Raw genomic sequence first — 13,908 nt, 5'->3', positions numbered from 1 at the left:
ACACAAATGGACGGATATTTGCCAATTGTCCGTTTGGACCCTCGAATTGAATAATGCTTTTGGATTGCCTTGCCAATTGCAGACCTCCTACACCTCGAAGGTGACCAGCAACATTTTGTAAAGGCCAGTGAGCTGGCCAGTCTTGTACTGGAATCACTGTGCAGTCTGCACCTGTGTCTACAAGCATCTCAATGCGTTTAGACTCCCCACTCCCACTGACATTGCACCACAATTTGGGTTTATCTGTCCCAATAACTTGGACCCGGGCGACTGTGGGCCCTTGTTTATCGACATTTTCAGGTAAAGATGGCACAGGGATAGCTTGAGCAACAATTTGTCCCTTGGGAAGAAACAGGGGTGGGTGGAAACAGTGCAGGCTGAGAACAAATTGCTTGGGATCTGATGTTGTTATTCCCGGAGCAATTTCGATCTCTTGTGGTGTGTTTTTGTCCCCAGTGATGATGTACTTACAACGAATTTGGTTCCAAGTACCTTTCTGTTCAGGATTTACAGAGACAATATGCCAGTCAGTGTCCTTCAGGTGGAGTGACTCTGTCAGCTGCAACCTGTAAGGCTCATTGACAGAAGATGCGGTTAATACAGAATTACTTAAATCATAACAAAGGTTATTTTGTTTCACTTTCAACAGTGGACTAGCAGACTTGGTCTTTGAAACACCTGCTTCACTTACACAAATGTTAATATTATTGCGCGCTTGATTTATTTTGCTACCCTTATTCTTTTGGCCTGCTCCTTTTATGTCTGCACGCCTGGCAGGCTGGCGCTTTATTCTTCGTTTTTTTGTTGTTGACCCCCAGGGAGGGCTTGCAGTTCTCCTCCCCTGCTATTTTTAAATTCATCAAATTCCCTTTTCAGGGGGCACTGGTTACTCCAGTGCCCTAGCTTATTACAAAGCAGGCATGGTTTAGTGGGCTCAACCATTGCTGGTCTCCGCTACTGCCCAGGGTACTGCTGTGCTGAAAGAGAAGGTGCAGGGCTGGCAACAGCAACACGCTGAGGTGGTCTTGGCAGCAGCCTTGGTCTGGAGTCTTCAGCAACACTCATCAGAGGCACTTTCCTGTTACAGACAAGAAGCATATCTTTTAATGTAGGGGAAGGTTCCATAGGAAGGCTCAGGATTGCTGCTCGACACTGTTCATTTGCATTTGTAAACGCTATTTCTTCTAAAATTGCTTCCCTTGCATTTTCCTTTTTAACTTGTATTTCAATGGCTCTAGTTAGCCTTTCTACAAATTTCACAAAACGCTCTGATGGTAGTTGTTTGATTTTACTATAGGGCTCAAAAGGGCCCTCAGGTTGGAGGGAAAAGAATGCTTTTTCAGCTGCTTCCTTTACTTTCTCAAGTGTTTCTGCAGGAATTGCAGCAGCTTGGACTGAGGGAGAAGACCATTGACCCTCACCACAGAGGTGGTCAATAGTGATAAGGTTACCATTGTTGTCTTTTGCTGTGTTTGGATCAGCCTGTAAGCCTGGGAGAGCATCTTTTAGCAGTTGTTTCAATGCTGATTCCCATAATTTGAATTCCGTGGATGTCATGAGACATGAAAACAGTTGTTTTAAATCATGTGGAACCACAATAGTCCTACTTAATTCAGAATTTAAAAGGCCACGGAAATATGGACTGTGTGGACCATATTCTTTATGAGATTTACAGATCTCTTTAATCAATTGTCGTCCAAAAGAACTCCAATTAGCAGTAGGGGCTGCTCCTGCGTGAGCTGCAGGCTGAAAAGTAACAGGAGCCAGTGACAACATGGCACCATGCATTAGGTCTGCTGTCCCCTGCTCTGTATCCCTTGAATCAGAAGCATTGGGATCACAGTTACAGGTTTGGGGACAGGCAGTGGGTGTGTCCCCACCGTGGGAACCCGGGGAGGGGGCGGGGAAAGGGAGCCGGCAAGGGGCGGGGCAACCGTGGGAACAAGGGGCGGGGTCAAGGGGCTGGCAGGGGGCGGGGAGATCGTGGGAACAAGGGGCGGGGTCACCTGGTGACATCACGTCAGCAGCCGCCCCCTGGGAGGAGTAGAGGGGCGGAGCTGAGGGTACTGCAGGAAAGGCGGGGGGAAGGGGGAAGGTGTCACGAGGAACAGGAGGAGAGGGGGATGGGGATGGAATTTTGGAATGCTTAAGAGGATTTTGGGAAGAAGAAGACCAGGTTTGGGAAGATGCCACGTGGCATCCACCATCTTGTGCACCCCCTAGGGACTGGGGGCCATTTTGGACATCACTGCTCTCCGAAAAGCTAACACGTGCTCGGGATTTTAGAGGAGGGGATTGGGAAAAACATGCAGCCTGGCCAGGGCTTTGTGAACAAAACAACTCAGGTATTCTTGCACTCTCTGGGAGCTGACTTCCCAATGAGTTTGCACTCTTTAAAATACCAAGTTTTGGGGAAAGAGGTTTAGGGGTTTTAGAGGGAGAGGGAGGAACAGGGAGAGCAGAGGCACATGGCTTTACATTTGGCTTTTTCTCCATTTCCTTTTGTTTGAGCAATGCTGTTCGAATTTGTAAATTCCAGAACACAAATTTAGCTGAGGGTAATTTGCCAGATTGTCCTAAGGTTATCAATTCATTCCCAACTTTATCCCAGAATTGAATATTGTGGATTTCTTCAGGGGAAATGTTTGGGAACTGCAGAAAAAGCCGTCTTATAAACTGTTTCAATTTTCCTTTAGAGAATTTCACATTACTCTTGATTAAAATGCTAACAATATCATAATACACTCCCCTTTGTACAATGCTAAGTTTGGAACCCATGATAGATGTAAAAAAGCAGAGTACTTAATCCCGCCTGACCAAAAACAAAGCTAAAATCAGCTACCAATTTCTAAAAAAACCACAGATAGAAAGCGATAACGAGCAGACAAAAGCTTCACAATGCAGCTGTATATACTGCTTTTAAAATTCCCGGGCAGCGGCAGCAGGGCACGCCCTGCCGAGCCGGCACGCCCTGCCGAGCCGAGGCAGAAACAAAGCTTCCCCCGCGGTGGAATGCAGCCCCCCCGCGGAGCAGAGACAGCAGCCACTCCACGTGGCAAGCCGAAACCGGGACGCCCCCCCCCGCCGCCGCGTGTGCAGAGCACTCCCGACCCCGCAGGTCCCCCGGCCACGTGGAAAGAGAGCCCCCCCCTCCCCCGCAAAGAGAAAGAGAAAGAGAATCTCCTAACACGTGTCTGAGCACGCTGCTGAGCCGGGGGGGGGGGGAAGGGCAGAGAGCGATCCCGCTCCGGCGCGAATTCTAAAAAACAGTGAAACACGCAGCAGGAAAGCTAAACTAGAACGCTATGAATTCTCGTCTGTGGGGCTGCGCAGCCAAAAATGCAAAGGCAAAAAGGAACAGAACTCACGGCAGAGTCTGTTTTTGAGCTTCTGCTCTACTGAAAGCAGAGATACTCACGTGAAATGGAAGCTGTAGGCTGGGTACAGGCAGGCAGGTCTCCACCGGAAAAGGACCTCTCTCTGGGTGCAAGAGAGGCTCCCCTTTTCTTCCTCTGAAAAATCTGCTCACCACAATGAAGCTGGGCTTTCCAGAGGCGCCGAACAGTCCACGAAACTTTTTCTGGGAGTATTCCCAAAGTCTCTAGCTGGGAGTCTTGAAGTCAGGCTCCTTTCAGCTGGATGCACGGCTGGCAGAAGCTTCTCTGAGGAACTGCGAGTCCGTTTTCGGGCTGCAGAGTCGAGCCACCCACAGGGACGCCAATATATTGGAATAGGTATCCCAATATAACCAGTTAGATGGTGCCCAGGCCAGTTCTGACCTTCGCTGCTGGGCCACAGGCAGCACTGCGGTGTTTTACCCCAGAGATACCTTGGCTGGCGGCAGAGTGCAGCGGGGCACAAGACAGGACTCCGTTCTCCTCAGGAGAGAGCTTCTGGCGATGGTAGAGAGAAAGGGAATGGATTCTGCTAGAAGGTAGCCAGATGTTTATTCCATTGGTACAGAGACGTCTGCACTGGGCTACTGCTGGTAACAGAATACCGGCCGCATGGTCTCATTCACATTTTAAGCTCAGGACAGGGGAAGGGGAGGGGACAGGTGAGTCACCAACCAGGTGAAGGGGCAGGGTCTCAAGGTACTAGGGACACCTATCACACGACGCCTTGCTGGTATGTTAGCCTGATTGACAGGGCACACTCAGCGAGGGGCGAGGGGGAAGGGAGAAGGTAAAACAGGATATTGCAACACACCACAACAAAAAACATCCTAAATTTTACACAATATATGCTCACATTATTATTACTGTACAAACCTGCTAGAAATAGTTCTCAGCAAAAGTCAATTAACTCTGCACCTGCATAAACGCAGAGTCTTTAGGTTAAAGTTTATCAACTTAGAATTACATTTTATAGCCACTATTAAATGAGTATGCTAAAAAATTGTAAAAACAGCTAAATACACTTAATCTCTTACTGGAAAATACATTCACATTGTGAGACTCGAGGAATATTTTTGGATGTCATCCTCTTTAAGAATATGAGTAACTTCACTCCTATTTACTACAAAAAAAATAAAACAAATTTACCTTTAACACTTTTTCTGTTAACATCATCTCCTTTTTCAAGTAAATACTGAGCAATTTCTTTGTGGCCTTTGTAACATGAGATCATCAAGCATGTATGCCCATGACAGTTTGATACTTCCAAGTCTGCTTTGTGCTCCACAAGGTATTTTACTATTTCCAAGTGACCATCAAAACAGGCTGCTCTAAGCGGAGTTGAATTTGTTAGAGTTGTGTTGTTGACAGATGCACCATGATCCAACAGACACTGAACCACCTTCAAGTGTCCAGCAGCTGATGCTGCCCATAATGGTGGAGCGCCTTCAATGATCTCACCATCAAAATTAACCGAACCACCAATCTCTATAGAAGCAGAGCAATAATCCAACAAGTATTCCACAATGTCAATGTGCCCATAACGAGCTGCTATCAAAAGTGGTGTGGCACCGTTGGTTTTTTCTGACATTAGTAAGGCCACCTCTTCTCTGGTTTTGCTTGCCAGTAACTTGGAAAGGAGACACAGCTTGCCATCACGAGCTGCGATGAACACTGCTGTCTTTAGATCCATTTATCTGTACCTCTATTTCTTGAAGGATACACACCTGCCCTTTTCAGAGTCACATACAAAAGCTTATTGGAAACACACAGCCCCAACTTTTTCTCAGATCAGACAGATGGGAAAACATGGAGATGCTGAACAAGGTCCTGACAAAGCAGAGGCTTCACTTGATAACTCTGAAAAAGAAAAAATTCTGGATGTTTTTACCTTCTACTTCTCAAACAAGTATGTGCAATTACATTTTTCTACAGCTATACTCAAACCACTGACTGTGGTGCACCAACATCCAGCTGCCGTTCATGGGACTTCCCTGGATTGCACAGTATCTCTTAAAGGAAGATATCGATCAGGAGGCCAGGTCCTAGCAGTGAGCTATGCATACCATTTGCAGGAAAACACTTTCCCCTCACAACATGACAAACCGTTCACTTGTATCAACTTCTGCTTTTAAACACAGCCTAAGTAAAAAACCACGAGCCCCACCCCCTCAGGTCCTCTGAGGAGCCCCATGCTCACAAACACACGCGTCCCCGTGCTACCTCCATCCTACTGGCGAGGGAGCAATTTCAGAGCCTGATGGGAAAACAAAACACGTCCTTGCCACAGTCGTGTGATTTAGTATCAGACACCACCGAAACCCCGAACTTGCCCTTCCATCACAAACACCCTCGGCCTGCCCAAAACCCCCCGCCTCCAAACCTCCTCCTTCAAGACGACGCTATATTTGCCTCTCACCCCAACCCTCCCTATCCCCCGCCCCGCCCCGGATTACCCCGTGCCTCGCTTCAGATAGCCCCTCTATTTTCTATCTCTAGTCAAACAATCACCCGCCTCCCAAACCACCCTAGAATCCCCAAAAGCCTCTTCCCAGTTCCCTCAGAATCGCTCCTCACACGACCGCTGGAACAGGACAGCCTCCACCGCCTGCGCGCAGAGGCAGCAGCAGTGGCACCGCCGCGCCGCCCACAACAGGCGGGGAAGGACCCAAGGGTGCGGGCTACCTCCCCAGGACGCCACCGGCTCTCTCCCACCTAAGCCACCTTCACACGGAAGCGCCCGCCGTCTCCCCCACTCCATCCAGCTCCTCCACGAACGACCAGTCCCCACAGCGACGAACGTCTACCGCCAACCCTACACTCCAAAACAGAGGAACCAACCAAGCACATCCCAGCCACCGCTGACCCCAATGAGAAACCCGCCTGAGCGCCGCCAGCCACTCGGAGCAGGGCGGGAGGTGGGACTACGCCGTCGCTCAATCTACGCTTAAGAATGGGGCAGTGCTGGCGGACGGTGGTGATGCGGTAGTTGTCCTCTGGGGGGGGGCGGTGCTGGCCCCTCGCACCGCCCTCCACTAAAGCGCGTGCGGGCTGGCAGAACGCGGCGGAAAGGAGGTAGGTTTTGATTAGCTGTGGTATGTGGGGATCAGGTACAGGGAGTTGTTTTTCCCCAGCCCGTGTTTTCTTTTCCTTTCTCTAGAATAAAACAAAAGGCAAGGCAGCGCTAGAGCGGAGCGTGCACCAGCGGGGAGGAATGTCAGAGTGGTGAGGGAACAGCGAGGGCGTACGGTACCTGGAGAGGGGCGCTTCCATGGAGAGTAGAAAAAACCCGCAGGGCTGTAGGAGGAAATCCCTCACGGCTGACCATGTGTGGATCTGATCAGCAGTTCCGGGCAATAAACCCATCCCTTGCAGCGGGATGCAAAACCTGCCCTGTCTGGAGAAAGAAAAATGTGTGTTTCCTGTTAAAAATAGTTTAGAAACTGTTGTAAAATAGTTAATAGATCGTTACGCATGTACTGTTAGTTTGGTTATTATATTGTAAAAGGGGTTAAAAGGGTAGTTATAAGACATACGGTACTCAACGTACCATAATACACCTAAGTAAAGTGCACCACCCCCCAAGCGAAATGAGCCAGACTGGACGGAAGTGTAATGGGCCAATCAAGTGCCTAAAATATTCCTGGGGTGACGTTATGATGCTTGTATATCCCCATTCATCTGTTCTGTGCCTTTAAGACCGGCTCTGAAGAGTGGAAGTTTTGCTTGGGTTTCTCTTATCAGGACAGAGACAAGCGGTACATAGGACTGTTTTTTTCACTTCCAGCTTCAGCTTGCTGCTTTTGCTTGCTCTCTTTTTCTGCTCTTGCTTCTGCTCTGCTTTCTGCCTCTGCTTATTAGCTAGTTCTAGCTAAACAGTCCACATTGCTTCCTGGACTGTTTCTCCTCTCCTGTTCCTGTGACCATCTTGAACCTGCTCTGGACTGGGACCCGGGAACACCGAAGGTTCGGCTGCAGCGGCTGGCCCAGCGCCGGAGGGACTGAGAACAGAGCAACCACCCCCGAAAGAGACTTTCTGATTTTGCCATCTTTCTCAAAGCGGTGTCATCGGGTATTGTTCATTTTGTGTGCTGGGGGGTGCGGGGCCAGTCAAATAAACAGGTTCTTTCCACCTCTCTCCGAGGAATTTTTTCCTGAACTGGTTGGGGGGAAGGGGCCGTGTGGGTTTTGCTTTCTGGAGGGGCCCTCCTTTGCAGATTCTTTAACAAATTTGCCCTAAACCAGCACAAATTCTTTGGCGCCCAACGTGGGGCTCGAGAGAGAGAGTGGAAGAACCCTGTTTTGACTGCATTTTGGCTGCTATTACTCTGTGTTCATTTAAATCAGCTAATAGCCATGCTTTTTGGATTCATAATGTCTGTTGGGGTGAAGGTTTGCATGCATTTCTGGTCCCTAGGGTTTTTTGAGATTTTAATACCTCTCTGGTCCCTAGGTTTATTTTCGTATCCAGAAATAGCTTTAGTATTGCCCCTAATACGTAGTTTTTACATCAGAGGGGCTGTGACCAGAATAGCTATCCTGCTGGGTTTGGTGGCAATAATGTGCAAGAAGTTTATAAACATGCTAGGGTCTGCTCCAGGTATGAATGGTTCATGGCTATGGTTATGCATCCAGTTTGTCACAGGAGGAGCAGGAGGGAATGAGGTTTTTCAGCCTCTGCTTTCCTCCTTCTCCTATGAATCAGTTGCATCACTAGTGAAGGATGTTCAGTTTCCTCTCAACGCTGAAGAAACCATCTTCCTGGTATTCAATCTGGTAACCTTCCTCTATACAGCCTGCTGCTTCTCTAGAATGAGGGCTGAGATTTCTAGACGGGCTGATGAGACCCCTGACTCCGGAGTAAACCCTGGTGTGGAAAATCCTAAGTGGTGTGGAAAATGGAAGGATATGGGCCAAATCCTGAAGGAATTCTCTGACCCTATAGTCTGGGATTTTCCCCATGAACAAATTCAGAACCCAGCTGAGGTGGGCAAATATCTGAAAGAGAAGTACCAGGATGAGCCTAAGGAGAGGAAGGTCATTGCAGTGAGCTGGGCCCTGGCATATGCTTATCGCACACTGCTAGATAGTGTCGGGCAGCAGACAGAGGCAGGGTAGCAGGGAGATAAATCAGCAACTGTCCCGGTGACTCAGGCTGCAGCTAACACTCCAGGCTCGAAGCCAGCATCTAAACCCATGGCTGTTGCTACCAGCACTAGAAGTGGGACATGCACAGACAAGACCAATCGACCAGTGGATGATGATGATGATGATGATGATGAAGGAGAAGGAACCTCAGTGCCTCCTGACGTAAAGTCAGGAGTCAAAGCAGCAGGTGCAACATCAGATGCCAATAATGAGTCCTTCTCCCTGAAGGACCTTCGTGGCCTACGGAAGGATTACACTCGAAGGTCTGATGAATCCATAATTAGTTGGCTGGTCCGTCTCTGGGATGCTGCAGGCGAGGCTACCGTTTTGGATGGCACTGAAGCCCGGCATTTGGGATCCCTGTCACAGGATTCTGTCATAGACCAAGGAATGATGAGGGGGGCTAACTCTCACAGCCTCTGGGAACGGGTCCTAAGAAGTGTAGCAGAAAGATACCTGTGTGCAGATGATCTCTATATGCAGCAGACTCAGTGGAAGACAATAGAGCAAGGGATCCAACGCCTGAGAGAATTGACCTTGGCAGAGATTATCTTCTCAGATGATGTAACAACTAGGAACCCAGACTTAGTACCATGCACGTCTGTGATGTGGCGAAAACTCGTACGACTCGGGCCACAAGAATATGCCTCTGCCTTAGCCATCATGAAGAGGGATGAGAGGGGTGAGACTGTGCTTGACATGGCAAGGAAGCTCCGAGCATATGCAGATGCTGTACATGGCCCGACACATGCCAGAATCGCAGCGGTAGAAACACGTCTGCAGAACTTAGAGGATAAGATAGAGGAGAACCATAAGAAGCTTAGAGAGGAGATTAAAGAAGACCTTCTCCAAATTTCAGCAGTACAGATCTGAGGTTCCGGTATCCAAGGCAGACGTTTCCCAGATGGTGAGAGAAGATACACCCCACGAGCTGAGCTGTGGTTTTACCTGCATGATTGTGGGGAAAACATGAGAAGGTGGGATAGGAAACCTACCGCTGTTCTGGCACTATGGGTGCGTGAACTGAAGGAAGCCACCAGGAGGAAAGCAGCTCCAGTTGCCCGTAGCCGAACGGCCAGGTATGATGATGATGACCTGTCTGATCCCCTCGAAGGAACATCCAAAACATACACCCAGGGAAAGAATGATAACCAGGCTTAGAGGGGCCCTGCCTCTAGCCAGGTAGAGGCCAGGGAAAATCGTGTTTTCTGGTCTGTGTGGATTCGTTGGCCTGGCCCATCGGAACCACAAGAGTATAAAGCTTTGGTCGATACTGGTGCGCAGTGCACGTTAATCCCATCAAGACATGTGGGGACAGAGTCTGTTTCTATTGCTGGTGTGACAGGGGGATCCCAGGATTTCACTTTGGTGGAAGCTGATGTGAGCCTAACGGGAAATGAGTGGAAGAAGCATCCTATTGTGACTGGCCCAGAGGCCCCATGTATTTTGGGCATAGACTACCTTCGAAGTGGGTACTTCAAAGACCCAAAAGGACTCAGATGGGCATTTGGAATAGCTGCTGTAGAGACAGAGGGCATCCAGCAATTGAACACCTTGCCTGGGTTGTCTGAGAATCCATCTGCAGTAGGATGCCTGACGGGAGAAGAGCAACGAGTGCCAATTGCCACTTCCATAGTGCATCGACGGCAGTATAGGACCACTCGAGATGCTGTGATCCCCATCCATAAGATGATCCGAGAGCTGGAGAGCCAAGGGATGGTCAGCAAGACCCACTCACCCTTCAACAGCCCCATTTGGCCTGTGCGAAAATCTGAAGGAGAATGGAGATTGACTGTGGACTATCGTGCATTGAATGAAGTGACTCCACCCCTGAGTGCTGCCGTGCCAGACATATTAGAGCTCCAGTATGAGCTTGAGTCCAAAGCAGCAAGGTGGTACGCCACTATAGACATTGCCAATGCATTTTTCTCCATTCCTCTGGCAGCAGAATGCAGGCCTCAGTTTACCTTCACATGGAGGGGAGTGCAGTACACCTGGAACTGACTGCCCCAGGGGTGGAAGCACAGCCCCACCATCTGCCATGGACTGATCCAGACTGCACTGGAAAAGGGTGAGGCTCCAGAACATCTGCAGCATATTGATGACATCATTGTGTGGGGGAACACAGCTGCGGAAGTGTTCGAGAAAGGGAAGGAAATCATCCAGATCCTCCTGGGAGCTGGTTTCGCCATTAAAAAGAGCAAAGTAAAGGGACCAGCTTGTGAGATTCAATTCCTGGGAGTGAAGTGGCAAGGTGGACGGCGTCAGATTCCTACAGATGTCATCAACAAGATCACAGCAATGTCTCCACCCACCAATAAGAAAGAGACACAAGCTTTCTTGGGTGCAATAGGTTTTTGGAGGATGCATATTCCTGAGTACACTCAGATCGTGAGCCCTCTCTACCTGGTCACCCGCAAGAAGAACAATTTCCAGTGGGGCCCTGAGCAGCAACAGGCCTTTTTCCAGATCAAGCAGGAGATTGCTCATGCAGTAGCCCTTGGCCCAGTCAGGACAGGACCAGAGGTGAAGAATGTGCTCTACTCTGCAGCCGGGAACCATGGCTTGTCCTGGAGCCTTTGGCAGAAGGTACCTGAGGAGACGCGGGGTCGACCACTGGGATTTTGGAGTCGAAGCTACAGAGGGTCTGAAGCCAACTATACTCCAACAGAGAAAGAAATCCTGGCTGCCTATGAAGGAGTCCAGGCTGCTTCGGAGGTAATAGGCACTGAAGCACAACTCCTCCTGGCACCCCGACTACCCGTGCTGGGGTGGATGTTCAAAGGCAAGGTTCCTTCCACTCACCATGCCACCAGTGCTACATGGAGCAAGTGGATTGCTCTCATCACTCAGCGCACCCGTATAGGTAAACTGAATCGCCCTGGGATTTTGGAGGTCATTACGAATTGGCCCGAAGGTGAGAATTTTGGTGTCACAGATGAAGAGGAACAAAAACCAGTGACACGTGCTGAAGAGGCTCCTCCCTATAACCAACTGCCCCCAGAGGAAACACGCTACGCTCTTTTCACTGATGGTTCCTGTCGCATCGTAGGGATGAACCGGAAGTGGAAAGCAGCCGTATGGAGCCCCACACGACAGGTTGCACAAGCTACCGAAGGAGAAGGTGGATGAAGCCAACTTGCGGAACTCAAGGCTGTTCAACTGGCCCTAGACATTGCTGAGAGAGAGAAGTGGCCAAAGCTCTACCTCTACACTGATTCATGGATGGTAGCCAATGCTCTGTGGGGATGGCTGGAGAGGTGGAAAAAGGCTAACTGGCAGCGTAGAGGGAAACCAATTTGGGCTGCTGGTGAGTGGAAAAACATTGCTACCAGGGTAGGGAGGCTACCTGTGAAAGTCCGCCATGTAGATGCCCATGTACCCAAGAGTAGGGCCACCGAGGAGCACCAAAACAATGAGCAGGCAGACCAAGCTGCAAAGATAGGGGTGTCCAAAATAGACCTAGATTGGGAACATAAGGGAGAGTTATTCCTAGCTCGATGGGCCCATGATGCCTCAGGCCACCAGGGCAGAGATGCCACCTATAAGTGGGCACGAGACCGAGGGGTGGATCTAACCATGGACAGTATTTCTCAGGTTATCCATGACTGTGAGATGTGTGCTGCCATCAAGCAGGCCAAGCAAGTAAAGCCCCTCTGGTACGGTGGGCGGTGGTCCAAGTACAAGTATGGGGAGGCCTGGCAGATTGACTACATCGCACTGCCCCAGACACGCCAGGGCAAGCGCTACGTGCTTACCATGGTGGAGGCCACCACTGGATGGTTGGAAACCTACCCTGTGTCTCATGCTACAGCCCGGAACACCATCCTGGGCCTGGAAAAGCAAGTTCTGTGGAGACATGGCACCCCTGAGAGGATCGAGTCAGACAATGGGACTCATTTCAAGAACAGCCTTATCAACACCTGGGCTAGGGAACATGGCATTGAGTGGGTGTACCATATTCCCTACCATGCACCAGCTGCAGGAAAAGTGGAGAGGTACAATGGACTACTAAAAACCCAGTTGAATGCTTTGGGTGGGGGATCTTTCAAGAATTGGGAGCAGCATCTGGCAAAAGCCACCTGGTTAGTTAACACCCGAGGTTCCACCAACCGAGCAGGTCCTGCCCAGTCTGAGTCCCTGAATGTAATAGAAGGGAACAAAGTCCAAGTGGTACATATCAGAGGTTTGTTAGGGAAAACTGTGTGGATCAATTCTGCCTCGAGTACAGACAAACCCATTCGTGGGGTTGTCTTTGCTCAGGGACCAGGTTGCACGTGGTGGATAATGCAAAGAGATGGAACAACACGATGTGTACCTCAGGGAGATCTGATTGTGGGGTAAGAATGATATGGGGATAAGGGGTGGAATGTCCTGGGGTGACGTTATGATGCTTGTATATCCCCATTCATCTGTTCTGTGCCTTTAAGACCGGCTCTGAAGAGTGGAAGTTTTGCTTGGGTTTCTCTTATCAGGACAGAGACAAGCGGTACATAGGACTGTTTTTTTCACTTCCAGCTTCAGCTTGCTGCTTTTGCTTGCTCTCTTTTTCTGCTCTTGCTTCTGCTCTGCTTTCTGCCTCTGCTTATTAGCTAGTTCTAGCTAAACAGTCCACATTGCTTCCTGGACTGTTTCTCCTCTCCTGTTCCTGTGACCATCTCGAACCTGCTCTGGACTGGGACCCGGGAACACCGAAGGTTCGGCTGCAGCGGCTGGCCCAGCGTCGGAGGGACTGAGAACAGAGCAACCACCCCCGAAAGAGACTTTCTGATTTTGCCATCTTTCTCAAAGCGGTGTCATCGGGTATTGTTCATTTTGTGTGCTGGGGGGTGCGGGGCCAGTCAAATAAACAGGTTCTTTCCACCTCTCTCCGAGGAATTTTTTCCCGAACTGGTTGGGGGGAGGGGCCGTGTGGGTTTTGCTTTCTGGAGGGGCCCTCCTTTGCAGATTCTTTAACAAATTTGCCCTAAACCAGCACAATGCAAATGAAGGATCCAAAAAGAAACCAATCCAAAGGGACAAAAACAGGATAAAAAGGGGGCTTCTGACCCACTGAAGTTGTGCCGCTCCATCTGGGACATCGGGGACATTGCTACATCGCTGCTGAAAACAAGACCCAGCGCCGGCGCTGCAGCACCCTCGACGGGAACGCTCCTGCTCGGCCTGCCGCCCCCCTTGCTTTAGGCCTTTCTTTTTCTTGTAATAATAGCTGAAATCACTCTAGACCGGGAGCTTGCTCTCGTTTTTATAGTTTCCTCTTCAGAAATAGATCGGTTTTGTTGCAGACATCTCTTGTGAAAAATCCTTTCTTAGGATTTTTCCTGCTGGAGCTGAGAAGTTTCAGCAACAAATGTAAACAATTATT

The 13,908-nt window shown here is 49.6% G+C and overlaps 1 protein-coding gene across 1 annotated transcript in view; it reads right to left on the bottom strand.

Moving 5' to 3' along the window:
* The window catches only part of LOC141726874 (protein fem-1 homolog C-like), a 64,869-nt gene extending 59,781 nt beyond the window's left edge, over nucleotides 1-5,088 (bottom strand). The window contains 1 exon segment of the mRNA XM_074531976.1: nucleotides 4,545-5,088. Coding sequence (XP_074388077.1) covers nucleotides 4,545-5,088 — 544 coding nt within the window.
* Nucleotides 5,089-13,908: the final 8,820 nt, after the last annotated feature.

The sequence above is a fragment of the Zonotrichia albicollis genome, chromosome W (genome assembly GCF_047830755.1).
Source record: "Zonotrichia albicollis isolate bZonAlb1 chromosome W, bZonAlb1.hap1, whole genome shotgun sequence".
Lineage (NCBI taxonomy): Eukaryota > Metazoa > Chordata > Aves > Passeriformes > Passerellidae > Zonotrichia > Zonotrichia albicollis.
This window is presented reverse-complemented; position numbering and strand designations above follow the sequence as displayed.